Below are 19,825 nucleotides of genomic sequence, written 5' to 3' on the forward strand. Positions count from 1 at the left end.
AGCAGTACCTAGTACTTTTTTGAGCAATCCCGATTTGCTGCTCTATTGCACACTGTTTTTTCTGGAACAATCTCATATTCTGCTGTTGTTCTTCTCCCATTAAAATAACTGGTACCTCCCCACATTTTTTCTACTTTGTGCACCTGAAAAATCCATTTTATGTTGGCAAAGGCCTAAGTCCAACTGCATCTGTTGGTTATTACACAGTGTGACACAGCAATATGTAACATCTAATGGGAAAGCCAAATGCCAGAAGTAGAGTGGAAAAGAGAGGACAGAACACAGACTCATGTAAAAAAGGCTATCTAGGTATACTAAATGCCAGTGAGGATGAAGAGGGAAGCTTTCGTACTGCTCTCTGTTGTGTTAACATCTATGCTTCTCACCAATCTTTTTCCCAGCTGAAACCACAACCATAGTGAAGTGAGCAGTACATTTGAAAACCACATTGCACACATGAGACCAAGCAGGTCATAAAGAGCCTTGTAGGAGACCAAACCCATATGGTATCTCCCACCACAGTGCTCAAGACATGCAGAAGCTGGCTCTTCCATTGAGCCTGTAGAGGTGGCTCTTCCCCTCAGCTTCTAGTTGCTTTAAAACTTTCAGGTTTAGAAGCTTCTGGTTTCAGGTTTATAGCGGTATCGAGGTAGAAGTGAGTTTACAATCCCAATTTCCAGAAGAAATCCCATCTGTGGGGGAGATTTCCTTAACCTCTCCATGCGGATCACCAGATTCCTGAAGAAAAAATGGCTTATTAATAAAAAAATGCAGAATACAGCCTTTTACCTTAAATGTGCAGGGGTGGCAGGTCAACAGGCAGCAAATTAAAACCAGCAGCATCGGGTCCAGTGCCATGTGAGTATCGACTTGCCTTAATCTGACAAAGAACCAAAGAGCAAATATCTCACAGTTATCTGCTCCCGTAAGCAAAATGGCAATTGACTAAAACATATACATTATAAGCAGGCAACATTCCCACTGGACACCCAGGATGATGTAATTCTGTCACGCACTCAGCTGACATCAAGTCCCTCATCACTTGGTGTCATTCCCAAATAGACTCCGTGTGGGAAAGCTCCCAACCTCCATTGACAAGATAGAGTTTGTTTATTCTTTCTGTTCCCCCTCTTCTGCATTGGTGTCCACTGTCTTTGAGTGTGAATCCACAGAATCAATAGAATACAAAACCAAGGGCATTCTCTGTTTCTCTCTGGAGGACCAGATGCTCCAAGCTGCATCCTTGTAATGTTTCAGAAGAAAGAAAAGAGGTATTAATCTCCAAAAGGATCTAGCACCTTGCCTTGACAATAATGCAAGTCTTGCCAGAAGGCAAAGGTCTTGTTTTGCTCCTGGTGTTTCCTATTAGGATTAGCTTCAAGTCCCCCATCTTCAGCGAAAGCCAAAGGGGCTTTTCTTTTGTTTTCCTAAATAAGCACTTCATCCTCGTCACATCAGACCTATTTTTAGACTATTTGAATAGCATATCTTTAAGCTGTCAGTTGCTACTGTATAAATAGAGGTTGCTAAGGAAGGCACAGTAGCTGCTTCCTTAAGCAACAGTAGGTAAAGAGGATGGAACAGCAGATGATTTCTTAGCAGAGACAGCAGTTCTCTTCTTCTGCAGTATTCCAAAGATGCAGAAATGCCATTCACTAAAGTATTGCTATTTCACATTAGACCAACAGAGCAAATCCACCTCAAACTGGCACATTTGCTGCCAAGCGTAAGAAGGCATTTTTCCTGCTTCTGAAATTCAGCCTCTTCTCCATGTGCATCTCTAGTTTCTCTTTTACAGTGGAAGACATCTTCACTCTCTCTTTTTAGGGTTATTTGCTGGCTTCAGAGCAATCTCAGGAGTTCACAACTCAAGGATCTCACATTCATAGAATCACAGAATCACAGAATCAGCTAGGCTGGAAAAGACCTTTAAGATCATCAAGTCCAACCTTTACCCTGGGACTGCCAAGGCCACCACTAAAGTCCCCCCTTTAATTTTCGATACTAGTTATTTCATGACACGTAAAAGTGCTCATCTGTGGGGGAAACCTCAAAACCTCGTGGAGTTGTAAGAATTCAGAACCACATTAAAGATTGGCAGCAAGGCTACAAGCTCCCTGTAGCTGCAGAGTATGGATTTAGGTAGAACACTGGTATTTAGGGATAGACTTGTGAGGAAGAAAAGGCTTGGTTTCTTATTTGTATTTATTTAGATCTGAACATTGTCAGATGAGAGCACTAGTGCCAAGAAATGGGGTTTGGGGGCTAAACTCTTTACTGGGGCTTCTAATGAAGCTCACACCTTAGAGGATGGATTCAGTAATGTTCCAGTTGGAGATTAGCATCGTGCCCATTGCTAATCACTTTGAGAGCACAGGAGGAGTCCTCTGCACCCGGCCCACTGGTATGGAGATAATGTCGAGCTGATGATTCTGCTGATGTTCTCACTCCAGGGAGCTGTCTCTACATGCTGTTCTGGCTGTGGTCACTAGGGGAAGGTACTACAACAGCAGAGCTCTTCTGGGAAAAGGCTTACGACTTGTCCACACAAGGGACAATTCAGGACGGTTTATGTGAATTAGCTAGAGATTTGCTGTGGATTAGTTAGAACCATATAAAACCTCTTGGGTGTATACTTGGATTTGGAATTAAATTGTCTTAATTCAATTTACAATAACTTACTTCCAAATGCTTTGCACAGCTAGTGAGAACAGACCAAGAGCTGAAGACATGTAAAGGTCTGCTGTTGAACACAGCCGCTCTCCCCTTATGCCTCATGTCAGGTTCCTTACAGGACATGGTGCACTTCCTAGGAATCTCTACAGAGAAAGAACAAGCTCCAGTATTGAGTAGGGAACCAAGTACCTAATCCTCTCTGTTAAAGTTGACTGGGGCTTCATGATGAAGCAAATCTGGGCAGTTTAGTATCAAGAGTAAACCTAAGAGTTGTACCCTGGCTTGGCAACTCAGCAAGTGCTGAGGAAACAATGGGGTTTATCACACAGGCACACTAAGGCCTCCAATTCACACCCCCACAGGGGTATTTCTGGGGTGCTGACAGTGTCCTCTTCCCAAAACATCAGGTCAAGCCTGAAAATCCTATTTTCAGCCACCCTCACACAGGAGATGGCAAAAAGGCAACACTGTGCTTCAGTGGAAAGTTAATAGCAAGAGTAAACCTTACACAACCCTAAGCATGCAGCAGTGGTTCAAGTGGGCAGAAAGACTGTGAAGCTTTCCCTTCCTTTGTGGACGTCCCTGAAAACCAAAAGGCCTAGAAAGAGGAGGATGTGAAAAGCTGAACCCACGACAGGTCCCCCTCCATTTGGCTTTCCACTTATCTAAGTGAAAAGTGCTGGCGTACAGCAGGAAAGTCTGGTCTGTTGGTGTCAAATCAGTCTTCAGAGGCAGCTCTTGGTGACAATGCTCTTGCTGTGCCTGGAGGGAGGCGCTGTAGGACCAAGAGGTCTGGAGGTCTGCTCAGCCCTTCTGCCTGCAAATGCTCCCATGTGTCCCCAAGGCCAAGGCTATGCAGATGGCCAGGGATGGAGATGATCAAAACCAGACTATGATCTGTTTCTAAAATGCAGTGCACCATTTCCTGTGTGGCAAGCCTCAGAAATACCCAAATTAGACTTCAGAAGAGTATAAAAAGCTGCCTGCTAAAGAATGTGCAAAAGGACTGTCGCACTCACTGTGATCTTGGACAGCAACAGAATCAGAAGGCAGCAGCAAAGAAAACTGCAGCTGAAAAATGCCCACATTATCCTCTTTTAATACATATTGTTAAAATGAACGTTTTCAAAGCTGAAGAGATGTGAGCCCAGATGCTAGCACTGTATGTTTTATGCAATTCCTGATTACGAACAAACAGCAGCATTCATATAAGGGAATCTGAAATGGTAGGGATATGAGCCCAGCTGGTGTCCCCATATGCCTTATGAATTCCATTTTTAGGGACACAGCAGCACATAGCATTAGAGATACTTCTTAACCATCTCATTTATAGAGTGGAGCTGTTTCACTGAAGAATGCACAGAAAAGGTCCACAAGGAGCACAAAACCAGCTGCATCCAAACCCAGTGACGTGATTCCACTGCAGTGCTTTGATCAGGAACCACTCTGCACCAGAATATTCCCTGAAGGAGGGATAATGCTTGTTTGCCATAGGCTCCTTACTGATGCGGTTTTTAAATGCAACCACTAAAAAGCCACTGCAGTCAGAAAATGCCAACTTACCTTTGCTTTGGCAAACTGCTCCTACCAAAAGCTTTTTTGGGTCCAGAATGGAAAAGAGATGGCCCGAGTGCCAGAGCAGTGGAGAGGTGAGTTCTTGCCACTTCTGAACACCAAAGTAGGGTCTGAGCTTGGCTGGTCCGTGGTGGGGAGAGTCCTTCACCAACAGTCTGTGGATGTTTCTGCAACACAGCTCTTCCTCTCCTGCTTTTCAGTTCCAGCAGAACCACCTCTAAGGGAAGGGAGTGAACTGTGGGGATTCCTGGTTAATTGTGAAAACAGAAGCAGTTGACAAGAACCATTCCCTGTGCACTAGAACCAAAACGATTCTAGAGCAGAGATCTCAAAAAACACCCCCACCCACTACATAGGAATGAAAAATTATTTTATTTAAAAATACATTATACAGCAGAGTGTCTCTCATTTTGTTTTCTCACTGCTGGTTCACAGAGATCATATGATAAATTGAACCCAAATATTTGACTGGGAAAGATCCTGAGAAAGAGACCAGTTACAAGCTGATGATATACAGTACACTGAAAAAAGAGTCATCTCTTTTAACATAAAAGAATCTCTTGGTAATCTTATAAATCAGATCTAAAAAAATGCAGGTTTACTACCATGCAAAAATGAGTGAAGATTTCATTTAAATCTGCACATGGAGAAATCATTAGTACCTTGGACCCTAAATAGCTAGACTAAGAGAAGGGTAAGTGCGCCTAACGTGGTGCTACAAACTTTGGACCTACTACAATTGTGTAAACACAGTTGATAGTCTAATAAAGGTAGGGTCTCAATCACCTAAGTAACACTGTTGTAGCTAAGGGCTCTATTCTAGGACTTTTCTCACCACTGATGTGCTCCTTCCTTCTCTAATTCTCAGCTCAGCACAATGACTTTGTGAGATAACGCTCTATTGCACTCAAAGGTGACTTGGCCTTGCTCTGTTTGCCAAGCACTATTTAGGTAGCTGCATTTTCATGAAAGCAGAGGTTCAAAGAAGAATTCAAAAAGCAAGTCTTACCTGGATGACTATGTGGGAACGCATTAAAATCCATCATAAAAAAATCTATACCTGATTCTACAGCCTTATGCTGCAAACATCTTCTAACAATAAGGAATGCCCAGGAAATACACTGCCTTATGGAAAATTTAAGGCCTAGAATACCCAAGAGCCTGCACTGAACATTCCTGTTCTCAATGTGTCTCCAAGTGCCCGCACTGTACCAGCTGTTGGAAAACTTCCTGGAAGATGTTGAGAGCATCTTCAGCATCTACAATATTCAGATCCATTCGGTGCTCCAGTTTTCTAGGACAACTTCACTATGAATAGTCAAGCAAGGCTGTCTTTTGGAGGGAAGGCTCAATTTGCTTATTCACAACCAGAACAGAGATCTAACAGCATTGCCTGAATTGGAAGAAAAACCAATTGCACAGACCGACAGGATGGTTTTGCAAGAATCTGGCCCTGAAACACAAACAGAGATAGAAAGATTTATAGAGAGAAAATCTGCCTGTCCTGGCCACTGAGGCTGAAGGAAATGAACGAAACCAGTTTGGTTTTTCCATGACTTCTCCAACAGGAAAATGGAGAACAGAAACTCATCTGCATGCTTCTCACTAAGCCAGTGACACTCATCTTAATACCCATTATCCCAGCACAGTATCAGGGTGTACAACAGATACGAGAAGATGCAGCCTTCCTTGATCGTTTGTTGAAATTTTTTATCCCGTCAGATACGCTGAGCTAAGAATGGAGCCCTTAACCTTTCATGGGCTAGAATTAGTAATAAAATAGATATCAATGATCAAACTTCCTATATTATTGTCATTTCTTTTAACCTAGATACATATATACCACCCAAGACATTCAAGAACTACAAAACAACAATTCAACTACAATTATGTCAGGAAAATATCCAAATAAATAAACTTTTAATTATGATACAATACTTACTACAGTAAAAATTGGCAATTTTTCTTTTTTTCTTCAAAAGCAGAAGCACCAGTCTTACATATAACATACTGTTGGAATGATATCTTACATGGAATACAGTGGAATACAATGTGCAAACAGCATTTTCATACAGAACATAATATCTGTCTAGTTTATACACTGAAATCGCCTCAAATGGAAACAAGTTCATGCTGAATTAAAAATGTAGAGTTGAAAAACCAAAGTCAAACCAAAACATGAAGTGCTGCTGGAATAGGTACATTAAAAACAATGAGAAGCCAAAAGAGAATTAGTGCTCAGGTTGTCCCATCCCAAAGTAAACAGTTCATCTTTTTGCTAGGAAGTAAAATGACGCTCTGAGATTTCAGACCTCTTCGAGATGCCGGTATTGTTTGAATAATGGAGAAACCAAGTCAGAGACAGGACTTCTAAAAACTTCTGGTTTTGGGTAACACCGCAATTATCGTGGGTGGGCTGTGAAAAGAGATGAAGTCCAATGGAGGGAATAGACCTCAGCATCAACATCATGTAACTTCTGCAAAGGCCGTGATGTGGTTCTACGGGTTAAAGAAGAAACAAAGAGATAAGCCCCAGTAATCCCACAGGCAGGCAGCAGTTGCCATTGTGACAATCCTTTTACCTCTTCAGGGACAGCTTTATGCTTCAGAACTATTACAGGAGGATGGAAATTAAACTGGTTCTCACTACATACTCTCACTCCGTCCCACTGCAGCTCTTTGTTAACTGTTGAAAGGCTGGCTAGGGAAGTGTGCTCAACAAAGTCATCGGGTGCAATGGTTCTACAGGATTTTAATTTTAGATAGCTTTTTTTTTAAATTAAGTAACAATATGAATAACAGAGTTGGCTGGACTTGTACTGCTACCTTAGTCACCATTTATAGCAAAATCCCTAGAAATTAAAATGACAGGTTCTGACAGATTATAATATTCTATTCCAGTATTAATAAAATCATGGCACCCCAGACTGGTTTGGGTTGGAAGAGACCTTGAGACTACCCAGTTCCAAACCCCCTGCCACAGGCAGGGACACCTTCCAGTAGAGAAGGTTGCGCCAAGCCCCTGTGTCCAGCCTGGCCTTGAACACTGCCAGGGATGGGGCAGCCACAGCTTCTCTGGGCACCCTGTGCCAGCGCCTCAGCACCCTCACAGGGAAGAGCTTCTGCTTAGATCTAACCTGAACCTCCCCTGTCTCAGTGTGAATCCATCACCCCTTGTCCTATTGCATTAAGCCATTGAGGACTCATACTCAAAATTCCTATTCCAGAATCACTACAGTGTCCTCTTCCTTTGCAACGTTGTTCTCTCCTCTTTCCTTCAACTGGACAATTCTTACGAACACAAAGAATGTGCAATATACTACGAGCAGCTACACAGCAAAGGTGCAGCATCCTGTGCTATTTGCCATGCTCTAACCTAAGCCAAGTGCCTCTGCAAACATTTGGTAGGTGAAGATTCAACCGTCCAGTGACATGCAGGATCCATAAGAACTAGGTATTTCGGTTAGGCACACAGTGACCTTGACTGCCACCATCTTTGATTAAACATGCAATGGATGAAATGAATCAATGGAATCTTGATGTTAAGACATGTGTTTGTTTCCCAGCACAAAAACACACACAGGGAAATAATACCATGCAAAACACTGATTTCTGTCATCACCTCCCCTCCTGGAGCTGACCAAAGTCAGAAAAGAGGAAGCGTAAGGTGAAGATGAGGGGGGATGTAGATAACCCAGGGGGAGTGGGAAAGATCTCCCTTTTTTACTTAAGGGCAGTTGTTCAAAGTCCTTCAGAAAATCCCTTATCACTCCTCATAGAAAATGCTGGGGAGAAGCAGCAGCCACCACACACGTTTCTATTTCTCAGTTCTTCTTCAACCTGTCTGGGTATTTTCTGTCACCTGTCCTAAGAGAACACTACTAAATAGCAAACATCTACGTACATTCTTCTCCAAGAGAGAATTAATGTATTCTAAATGAATCCTTATGATTAAACCACAGCTAGCAGACTCATCAAAAAGCACCAGATAAAAGACTTTCAGTTCAAATGGTTGCAGTGGTGACAAACGTCATTGTTTCCAGGTTTTGATTCTGCAGAAGAAAAGCAAAATTAGATTTCCTAACTAGAAACCAAACCATTCACATTTCAAAGCATTTTAGCTGGCTGGCCATCTTCCGCTTTCAGTACAGGGAAGACGACACATTGGTCAACCTCAATGCCTCCAGAGTGCCTCTGAGGCTATTAGGATGTTTTCTTCATAGTATTTACTTTCTTTTTCTCCTTATTTAGACCTGAAAATCCTCCTGTCAGCTTAAACCAGCATCAGTCTAAAAGTAGCCACTGTGCTGATAAATAAGATGGTTTACAAATGAGGAACTGGAGGAATAAGAAGTCCTCCTTATTTATTCGAACCAATTCTTGCATGCCCTGCTGCATGCTCTTTAAACAACACACATTTGTCTGTGATGCAGTGAACCAAATGCTCCTTCATGTAGCATTAATGCAGGACTAGATAACTATTACTTAGGAAAGGAGAATGTGGTGCATACTCCTGCCAGCTATACTTCCAAAATAAGCAGGACGCCATCCTTGGAAGGACATGCAGAGCATGGGCTATAACACCACAATAAAGCTCAATAACCCCCAGGAAGAACTGCTTAAGCTGCTGCTCATAGAGCTATTAATTTGGACCCTTGTGAACACTTGTCAATTCATTTCCAATGGACTCAGCAGGGCAATGCATAAGTAGGTCAGAATTAATCAGTTGCTAATGGCAAGAATCACTGTTACAGAGTCATGCAACTGTCTGAAAATGGTGCTTTTTTGCAGCTGTTACCTCCAGCAAAGCTACAACTAAGCTTTGCTGAGACTCTTCACAGGCAAAACCTCAAACTAACACCATCCCCCTTGAGTAACAACTGCATTTCACCTCTCTTACTATGCTATTTTGCTTCTGCTTGGATTTACTGTGGCAAAGTTCAGTGTGAGAGAGGAACCAGCATCAGCAGATTCACACAGATGCAGGGGACAAGCAACAAACCCCATGCACAAGACCTCAGCTGCTCCAACTCCGTCAAAAATTATTTTCCTTATAGTATTCGAAAGAATTGGGCTGTGCTGAGGATTTGCTCAATGGCAGCAGTTTCCAGGCACTCCAGCTTTAATAAACCACGACAATGAATGAGAAATAATATAGCAAATGGACAGGATCAGCTTGGAGTCAGCACCCATGTGAACAAAACATGCTTCAAAGCCATGCTCTCACATCACCATCATTAAAAAGGAAAGCTAAAGGCTAAGCCTTCAGTGCAGGTTTCTGGGGGTTAATGATCCAGACCTGTACATCTTCTGATAAGATCTTAAATGCTAATTTATCATAGGACAATAATCATGTTATAAAATTCTCTGTGTCAACAAAGTATATTTGATAATTTTAGTGGACAAATCACATTTTTAGGGAAGAGAATGAGTTCCAGTGAAATTCCCCATTTAAAAGGTGGCAGACCTGCACTGAATGCTGCCCCACACCGCAACTGCCTCTGCTTCAATTCCACACACACACTCATACGTTTATTGCCTTATATGAAGATGTTCAAAATGGTCCATTCCTGATATCCAGGAGAAGAACTTAAGGATGCGTGCTTTGAGGGGATTTCGTTGCAAAGGATCTTCTTGATTGTTACTAATGCCTTGATTCTGTAATACCTACAACATGTACATTTGAGGATGTCACACTAAATATATCGTTCCATTTTCTATGTTTTTTTCCATTTGAACATTAGATGTGGTGACCACAGTTTGCATTCAAACAGAAGTAATTCTTGTACAATCCCACATAAGCAGATTTAAGCAGAAGTGTAAGACATGAATGCAATTTCAAACGCTTGACAACAAAACAAAATTGCTTATGGTCTTTTCTGAGCTGCCTCTCCTGGGTATGTGTTTCTGTGTGTGAAACAATGCTGTACTGTATCTCCTTTAACAGACTTATTCTCAAGAGAGAACCATTATGACAACAGAAGCCTGCTTACAAGCACACAGATGCTAGCCAAGCAGTCCTGAGGATACACATACATGCACTATACCACTGCATGGATACCTATATACATACAACAGTATTTAGATGCTTCTCAACTATTTTGAAGCAACAGAAACAGACACAACACCTCTCCCCCATTTGCCCACAGTATGAAGAGCTAAAACATCTTTTGTGTTTTGCTTTTAGGCTGTGAGCTCATGAAGAGCCCCAGGGACCAGACTGGACTAAAGAGGTCCCACTGTGTGTACACACGTGCGCATACCAGTGAAAGACTTAGTACCAAACTGGTTAAGACTAAGGAAAAAGCAGGCAACACTGAGATTTAAGTTAAAAATACCCTTTTCTGACACTGTGATGAAATTGTTCTGTGTCTTATGCATAATCGAGATGGAGTAAATGGAAAAAACATTGTACCTTAAAAACAGAAGGGTAAAGCTTCACCAGTCATAAAATATTACCAGAATCCATTGCAATATTGATACCTCGTATTGTTAAAATGTTTTATCACCACTGTTGCCTTTGGCATGTGCACAGTAAAACATGGATTATAGTGTCAAACTCAACAAGCCAACCCTGACAGTCACTAGCAATTGCTATGATAGGCAATAAGAATGTCATATGAGGAATTCCAAATGCTTACCATCATTAGAAGTTGGAAATGGTTGAGAGAGACATGGAAAAAAACATAGAGAGAGCACCTAAACTGTCTTCTGCTTCTAGTTCACAGTGATCCTGGAGTCAGTGCTATAGGTGCAGTGTAAGACACCTCATTGTAACAAGGAACAGTGAGTGTGTTTGGGAATGCGGTTTGGGCACTGCTGAGAGAAGCAGCACTTAGAAGGAATGCCAAGCAGAGACTCTGGGGATAAACGCAGCTTAGCTGTCAAACAGAACACTGCGAAGAGCCCAACTGTGCAAGTAAGTAATACTGAGCAGCTACAGAAAGCACTGATGATCAGACACAGTAATGTGCCATCACCCTACAGGAGAAGAACCATAGTGCCCCTCCTAACCCAACCTCTCACCCCAGTATTCCACCTACTGCCTCAACCGGTCCTAAACAGCTCCATATTCCCTTTGTATTTGATTTTTTCAAAGCTAGAGTATTTAAAAACAAAAAACCCAAAGGCTAAGAGAGTCAGCAGCTATGACAAGATGTGCATGAGCCCTCTGTAACCCCTGGCTAACTTCAAGTGACTTCAGTATGAACTAATGTCAGTCTGCCCTGGAACAAAACCCAGAAAAAACAGGTTACGACTGCACTGGATGAAGCTGAAGTTTCACCTCTTCCAGGAACCACCCAGAATATCCATATTTCCCAGTAACTCTTGCAAAAGAACAGGAGTCTCTAACCTTGACTGAGGTAACAAGAGCGCCTCCGCTTCGTAGGATACCAGCTAACTGAAACACAAGTTGGCTTATAAGAGATTAAGAAGGTCAGAGACAAAGGAGAAAAAGGAGCAGATGGATGAGTGATGAGGCTGCTTGGCTTTCATTCTTTTCATTAATTCTGAATGCGTCTGCCTTGCTGAGCCAGCTCTGGCAAGGCTTCTTCAAGGAGACACTCTGTAACTATGGCTTGAGTGCATGAGAAGCGGGTACCCATGCAGAACAGCTTCATCATCTGCATGCACCACAATTAAAGACAAGTGTCATGCAAACAGTGATCTACCCATGTCATCAGCCAGCAGCAGCTCAATTCAAAATATTACAAGTACACTTATTCCTATTTCAGTGCACTTCAAATGTAGCTCTTGACCTCCACCAGAACTCAGACAGTGGCAGCACGGTCAGCATGACAAGCATGCCAAGAGCATTCATTTTCCAGCAGGAAGAAGCACTGGAATAGCAAGTATCAGATCTAGCAACACAACAGTAAGGCGCTTCCAGGTCTGTGTGAGGTACCATGTGTTTATATTCATTTACAGGTGAACTTATTACAAAACTGCAATGAGTGAGGTCCCATCTGGTATCTAATGAAGTCTTTCATTAAGGCAGCATCTTTGACTTGCTTGCTCCCAGATGCCCATATGGTTATTAAATACCAATAAGAGCTGTATTGCCTCATGCTAGCACTGCTTTGCACATGATAACTTCCGTCAGTCAGGATCTGTGCTACTCTTAGTAGCTGATTTCTGACAGAAAGCTGCCTTTGATACTGGCACAGGAACTTGCAGGCTGAGAGTAAGAAAAAACAAGAGCTTCAGTAAGCCAAATGTAAATGTATGTGCATTCAGAATACGGAACTGGAACAGCCCTAACTGAAATGTAGTGAAAAGTAACTTCCACACGGCTAAAGTCAGCAAAGGCAAGTAGCACATGAATTATTTAGCACCCTTCTCTCTCCAGAGGAGAAAAAAGGATGTAAAAAAAGAAGGAAGCTAAAAAAGTAAAGACTAAGTTAATAACTCTCGTAGTGATGGTAGTTAATGGAGATGGCTCCATTTAGACCTTAGGCCTACATAAGTGTTATTCTTAGTGCCTTTTATTTAACAGGGTCTGGCTTCTATCTAAAACTTTAGAAGCAGCACTGGGGGAAAAGGAAACATTCCACAAAGCCTCAACACCCGAATCACTCACATCAAGTAACCTTTTCATCAGTTATGTGCTGATTTCTGAGAGTGGAAACAGCAGAAAGCATTTTCCAACAACCAGCAAAGTCTCCATGCTATCAACTTCCCATCTCACTCTCTCTATTTGGAAAGGAGAAAGGCTTTGCAATATGGAAAAAAGATGAACCCCTAACACTGAGATCTCACCAAGTGCAACACCCTGATGATAGCCCCCACTTTAATTCTACACAGAAAAGTTCCATGGCAGCCAACAGCTACCCTCTGCTGCCACAGGAATATATGTTTGGAAGGAAAGAAGCTCATTCACATAATGGAGTTCCTGGGCAGTTCACAAATCATAGAATCCCAGAGTGGTTTGACTTGAAAAGGACCTTCAGCTCATCCAGTTTCAACCCCCTGCCATGAGCAGGGACACCTCACACTAGAGCAGGCTGCTCCAAGCCCCTGTGTCCAACCTGGCCTTGAACACTGCCAGGGATGGGGCAGCCACAGCTTCTCTGGGCACCCTGTGCCAGCGCCTCAGCACCCTCACAGGGAAGAGCTTCTGCCTTAGATCTAACCTGAACTTCCCCTGTTTCAGTGTGAACCCATCACCCCTTGTCCTATCGCTACAGTCCCTGACGAAGAGTCCCTCTCCAGCATCCTTGGAGCCCCCTTCAGACACTGGAAGCTGCTCTGAGGTCTCCACGCAGCTTCTTTTCTTCAGGCTGAACAGCCATCATCCTCAAGCAGACCAAGCACTATTCCTGCACCACCTTCCCACACCCATAGGTTTCCTCACAATGCCTCAATCTTGCCTAGGCAAAGGCTCAGGAAAAGATCTTGCTCACCATGAGCAAAACCGCATCAAATTAGGTAGAAATACTAAGTTAATGCAAGGTCTGTATGCCAATCCTCCCAAAAATACAATTAAACAGCAAGAGAATGTACATCTATTACTTCTGCTGGCTTTTGAGCCTCAGAAACGGCTGCTATTGCAGGAGAGCCTAGCACGTAAATAAGACATGCTCTTCTTAATGCGGTATGTCCTAGTCCAACTGACAGCTTGTTTTGTTTTGACATGTTACAGAAAGCTTACTGAATGGGTGATTTGGAAGATACACATTCATCTTCTAAATGCTTGTTCAAGCAAATGAGACTCTGACCTCCTTATGACAAGGTATCAGCAGAAGGAGCTTAGACACATCTGGTTCAAAAAGCACATTAGATCATTCTGCAAAGAAACCTTCTTTCCCTTCAAGGAAAGGGAAAAGAAACTCAAGAGCTAGCAGCACTGCTTACTGAAGGACAACTTCCACCACTTCCAGTGACTAAGACAGAATGGAAATGGTTAAAAAGAAAATTTATTCATATTAAACATTTTTATTCATATTAAACATATGTTTAATATTAATAAAATATTAGGAATAATTTGGATTGGAAAGAATGCCACAGAAACATACTTTCAGTGCCCAACCCAGTGTAGAATTGTTTACTATCTTCAAACATGGGCATAACAGAAGAGATTGTAAGAAATAATGACAAATACAGTCATTGGAAAATGAAGAATTGCTTTCAAGCTTTATTTTAGTAGCTCAAACACTCCCCTAGTAAAAATGCCTAAAATGTTTTATTTGGTTATGCTATTTCAGTGCTTGTTGGTTCATGAAATTGTTCAGACAATCTTACCTAACACTTGCATAGTACAACACCATAGAATCATAGTTAAGGTTGGGGTTGGAAAGGACCTTAAGATCATCCATTTCCACCCCCTGCCATGGGCAGGGACACCTCACACCAGACCATTGTCACCCAAAGCTCCTTCCAACCTGGCCTTGAACACTGCCAGGGATGAAGCATTTATCACTTACTTGGGCACCCTGTGCCAACACCTCATCACCTTCACAGGGAAGAGCTTCTGCCTTAGATCTAACCTGAACTTCCCCTGTTTCAGTTGGAACCCATCACCCCTTGTCTTACCACTAACATCTTCAAGATCATAAACTTTTATTATAGGAAACCAGATTTTTAACACACCACAATACTCATGCAAAAATTCCTGGCGTACACAGGAGGCTACCACTAACACGTCCTAGTCCAAAATCCCATTTGCCTTGGCTGGAGACCATGGCTTCTGTGCAGTCACTGTATGCCCCATGTTACTCCCTATTATCACTCCCTATTATTATTCACTACATTGTTTGCCCTGCTAGAGCAGATGTCAGATCCCCCACATCACAAGGTGGATGCCCTGTCCTGAGGCTAGCATGAGAAAAGAACCACAGCCCCATAAGTTCCCTGCACGACCATGAGGACATATCCTGAAGAAACAGGATAAATGCCACTCACACCTGAATTGCACAACCCCTTGGGCTCAGGGGCTCAATTTTCCTCTAAGTATTTCAAGCTCTGTGGACTCTCAGCCAAAGCATTAATCAAACTCACCTGAGGAACACAAGGAAACAGGGCCTCAGATCTGTTAAGCCTGACTCCACTAACTTAGCTGTGGCTACAGCAGCAAACTGGACTGGTATGTAGTGACTGTTCTTGAAGGTGACATGAAAAGTCCCGCAAGGAATGCCTCTGAATTAATTTTTCCCTTCTTTCTCCTTCACGGCCATGGCTCCTTACTTGAACTCTGATTAACTCTCTTGTCAAGATAGTTTGGGGCCATCCTTCCAGGAAAGCTACATTTTATATCATTGTTTTTAAGTAAGTCAGACATTACCTTTTCTAAAGGGCTTTCTACTCGGGGTATGCTGATCGTGGGCATCTGGGCCAGATTATCCATATGAGAATGTTCATGTTCTGGCTGACGTCCTCTGAAGTTATTTACCACACAAACAACCTAGAAGGGATTAGAAGATAAATAGAATAGCTAAGGAACAACTCATTTCTTGAAGCTTTGATCCTGACATCCGTAACTAGGCAGAACTGACACCAGCTTTCGTCACAGTAGAAACACAGAAATGGGAAGTTCATGGTTTACAGAAAATCCTGAATTAACATTTCAAGACAAAAGATTTCCAACCAATTCAGTGTTATGTGCATCATCTGAGAACCAAAAACCCATCTTATCTAAAAGCAAATCTATTACCAAAGCTGAATAATAGCAATCATGAACAATATCATGAATAGATGTCCAGAGTGTGTGCAGCAGAATATGAACTTAAATTCCTATGAAGGGCCAAGTACCATCTAAGTTTTGTCCAGCAAAGACCTTCTCAAATGGAGAGTGAGAAAGGAGAATAAGAAGACAAAGACCATCTCTAAGTTTGAGCTAAGCTGTAAACTTTCTTAGGGCAGCGGTCCCTCTCACACAGGAATATCAGAATGTGATCTAGACCAGTTTGTTAGTGTTTCTATTAATTCAGACACTCATCTAAGCAGCAATGTTTGCACATTTGGTTTTCCTCAAAACTCAAGTAAATTGGATGCTACTCAGGGACTAATGCAATATACATCAGAGACTGTGAGAAAATACTCTGGGACAGATTTTTAGGGTTTTTTCTGACTTCAGGGGCACAAACAGAAAGGAAAAACTTAAAAGTGAACAACCAGATATAACTCCTGGATACCTTCTATGGAAGTGAACGTTTGGAAGTGCGAGCAGATCTACTTTAAAGGATACCTAAAGCCGCCCTCACATTTCTCAGAGGAGCTAACACCCACTTCAGCCATCCTGGTGAGAGTTCTCAGCCAAGCCAAGTCTTCAGATCCAAGATCTTAAGATCAAGACCTTGAGATCCCAGAGTCAAGCTCAAAGGTGTTTTTATGGGGAAAAATCAAAGGTGTATTTATGACTATTCCAAGCTGCCAGGCAGACAAACCTGCAGGCAGGGAACAGCAGTGACTATTCTGTGCAATAGCCTCGCAGTGAAGTTATCAGGGAAGATCATTTATAGATTAGCAGCAGCTTTCTGACACAGATCCTAGTCATTGGGAACTGTGACTAACAATCTGCTTTTGGAACACCGTTCCAGAACAGGAAAAGGCTAAACAAGGATTTTTCTGATACAAAATAACATAAAAGGTCAATGTAAACCTGAATTAGTATGAAAGAAATTCAACAGGCTTACTTTAAAGCCAGAAAAGAAATGCTTATCTTATCGCTAGAATTGCCTGTCTTATATCCAGTGTAGAGACCTTCACTGATTGCTTATTCCCTGATCAGTGTAGGTATCGCTGTACTGAAATTCATACTTCATACATGAAATCATAACTAGAGGTTCTTCTGGAGGATCTGCAGTTTTTTAAAGTGGAGCTTGATGGAAATGCTACAATCTGGTTTGTAAGGAAGTGAACAAAAAGCTCACTGGATCAGTCCTTTCTTCACATTCCCGAGTTGGGGCAAATATAACTGAGGAAACTGGTTAAGACATTAAAAACGAGAACCAGAAAACCCTCTTCCGCCAAGGCCCCCAGTTTTAAGAGATACAAAGCTATGCACGGACTGTTTTCACACAGAAGTGACACAGATACACACTTACCAAAAATACTGCTATAGATATTCCGATAACAAATCCTGCTATTACATCTGACCAGTGATTTCGATACTCTGCTACTCTGTTGATTCCAGTAAGGAAAGCCATGCACATCAAGCCCAAACACAGAACAGGTTTTGCAAGCCTTGTTCCTCTGGCTTTTACTGTGTTGGTGATATACATCTGAAAATTAGAAAGGAAGACATTATAACGCCTGATCGATAGCTCCCACTAAGTGGTGAATAAAAACTCTGTATTTTGTTTGAATACACTGTTTGTATTTATCTTTTCTTTTGGTAAAGAAACAAGAAATCAAGCACTAACATCACGCCCTTTCCTGAGGGATATAGAACAAGAATTAGATCATAACAGCAAAATTACATTTCATGTGAATCTAAAAAGCCCCCAAAAGAACAGGCAAATGAGTCAATCCTAAGCTATTACTCTCAATCTTTGTATTTATTTATGAAGAGAGGTAAAGTGACTGATTTTTCATGGCACAGTGTTGACAATAATAGCAAACTACCCTGAAAGTGGCTATGTCAAGGCCTTGTTATCATTAGGAAATGCCTTTCTTCCTCATATACAACTTCTTCAAGTGATTAACTAGAGATCTGTCAAAGAGCAGTGAAAATGGAGCTAAATGCCAGCATCTGCTTTTATAAATAACATGTAATAGCTCCAACCAGCACTGAACCAATAGAGCCCTGTGCTTCACAGATGGCGATGAGGATGTTTAGTACCAGTCCCTCCCGGCACACAACCCAATCTATAGGCAGAAACTTTTATGCATCAAACTGAGAAATCAATGTGCCCTGCCTGCACTCTAACTCTCCCTGTGCAATACTCCTGAACTAAAAGCACTGCCTGATGACAGAGCAGCTCTTCTGCCCTAAGGGTGCATTAGTGACTACTAGCCAGCACTTTCCAAGCTCTGATGGGCCAATGGAAGAAATCATAGAATCCCAGACTGGTTTGACTTGGAAAAAACCTTAAAGCTCATGCAGTTCCAGCCCCCTGCCATGGGCAGGGACACCCCACACTAGAGCAGGTTGCTCCAAGCCCCTGTGTCCAGCCTGGCCTTGAACACTGCCAGGGATGGGGCAGCCACAGCTTCTCTGGGCACCCTGTGCCAGCGCCTCAGCACCCTCACAGGGAAGAGCTTCTGCCTTAGATCTAACCTGAACTTGCCCTGTTTCAGTTTGAACCCATCACCCCTTGTCCTGTCACTACAGTCCCTAATGATGAGTCCCTCTCCAGCATCCTTGGAGCCCTCTTCAGACACTGGAAGCTGCTCTGAGATCTCCACGCAGCTTCTCTTCTCCAGGCTGAACACGCATGAAAACCAAATCTTTAATTTCCATTTTCTTCTATCTTGGCATTACAACTGCTTGAAAGTTGCCCCTTTTGATGAATTATACTTCAACTAACAAGATTTTGAGGGAAAAAAAAAAGATGTTTCTGCAATTAGACCCCTGAAATCCCTAAAACCTTCACAGAGTTGAAGTTTTTAGATCGAAGAATGTAAATATTTTCTCTGGAGTTTCACTGGATGCTCCCAAGTGTGGAATGCTGTGCCTTTGAACTGCAAAGGGAAACAGATACGGAGTGCCTTGGGTGGCATGGTTTAGTACAGGGTGTCCCTGCCCATGGCAGGGGGGTTGGAACTGGATGATCTTAAGGTCCTTTCCAACCCTAACTATTCTATGATTCTATAAATCTGCAATGAAGAATCAGTACCTTTTGGGCCAACAAACGGCCAATGCTTTCTTTTTCTGTACTGTCCGAAACGCAGCTGCATTTCCTGGGTAATGAATTATGAGGTGCTGCAATAATCCAGTCAAGAAGAAGTCTGGGAAGCATGGTTACAGTTATCATAAACTAAGCGAAGGAGGCAGGAAGCTGTCTGAAAGAAGTAACGTCTGACAGCAATTTTTGTTCAGAAGCTCCATGTTTTAGAGGACAAATCAATGCTTAAGCTTAAAATCACAGCTTTAGCTTATAATCACCCACTACTGCAATACAAACACCTTCAATGCACCTTACGTGATAGTCAGCGAACTAGCAGCAAGGTTTCAACTAATGCAGACAGAGCAAAGCTGGGGCTGGGGGTGAGTTTTGGGGTGGGTGTCCAAGCCACAGCTCCTCTGTTCTTCCTAGAGTATTTCAGAAACAGCATTTCTCCATTCACTGACTATCCTTTTATCTTAGCTCCTCATATTTTCTCAGGCTGTCCTCAGTAAGTTACTCTTATCATGTGGAACGCTGGTAAGAGAACTGCAGCTGGTTTTCTACGTGGCACAGAGCAGTGAACACCAAGTTACTCAGCAACCCTCTATTTTAGTGAGTCTCCTTGTATCCCTGGATACTACCACTATTATTCACATTCACACAACCTCCTAGAACATCTGGTGCTAGGGAAAATAGTCTAATATCCTGAATATGCAGCAAGACGACCCAGTTTCAAATCCAGTTTGGGGAGGCTGACACTTTAAGTGGCCTCAGTGATGCATTTCAGTTATCTCTAACAACTGCTC

General features: G+C 42.4%; 1 protein-coding gene across 6 annotated transcripts in view; it reads right to left on the reverse strand.

Moving 5' to 3' along the window:
* Positions 1–19,825, reverse strand: part of PLPPR5 (phospholipid phosphatase related 5) — an 82,641-nt gene that overhangs the window by 13,776 nt on the left and 49,040 nt on the right. For 3 of the 6 annotated variants that reach the window (XM_057402781.1, XM_057402779.1, XM_057402782.1), the window contains 3 exons: positions 17,295–17,471; positions 15,533–15,652; positions 4,605–6,750 (listed from right to left, as the gene is read on the reverse strand). In XM_057402781.1, the coding sequence (XP_057258764.1) occupies positions 6,718–6,750; positions 15,533–15,652; positions 17,295–17,471 (330 nt within the window). In that variant the 3' untranslated portion in view covers positions 4,605–6,717. Of the gene's footprint in view, positions 1–4,604; positions 6,751–15,532; positions 15,653–17,294; positions 17,472–19,825 lie in introns of those variants that run through there. The other 3 variants (XM_057402783.1, XM_057402778.1, XM_057402780.1) reach the window with 1 other exon arrangement.

This window comes from Pezoporus wallicus, unplaced genomic scaffold (assembly GCF_028554395.1).
Source record: "Pezoporus wallicus isolate ANWC-B61680 ecotype Strahan unplaced genomic scaffold, APGP_CSIRO_Pwel_v1 contig_8333, whole genome shotgun sequence".
Taxonomy (NCBI): domain Eukaryota; kingdom Metazoa; phylum Chordata; class Aves; order Psittaciformes; family Psittacidae; genus Pezoporus; species Pezoporus wallicus.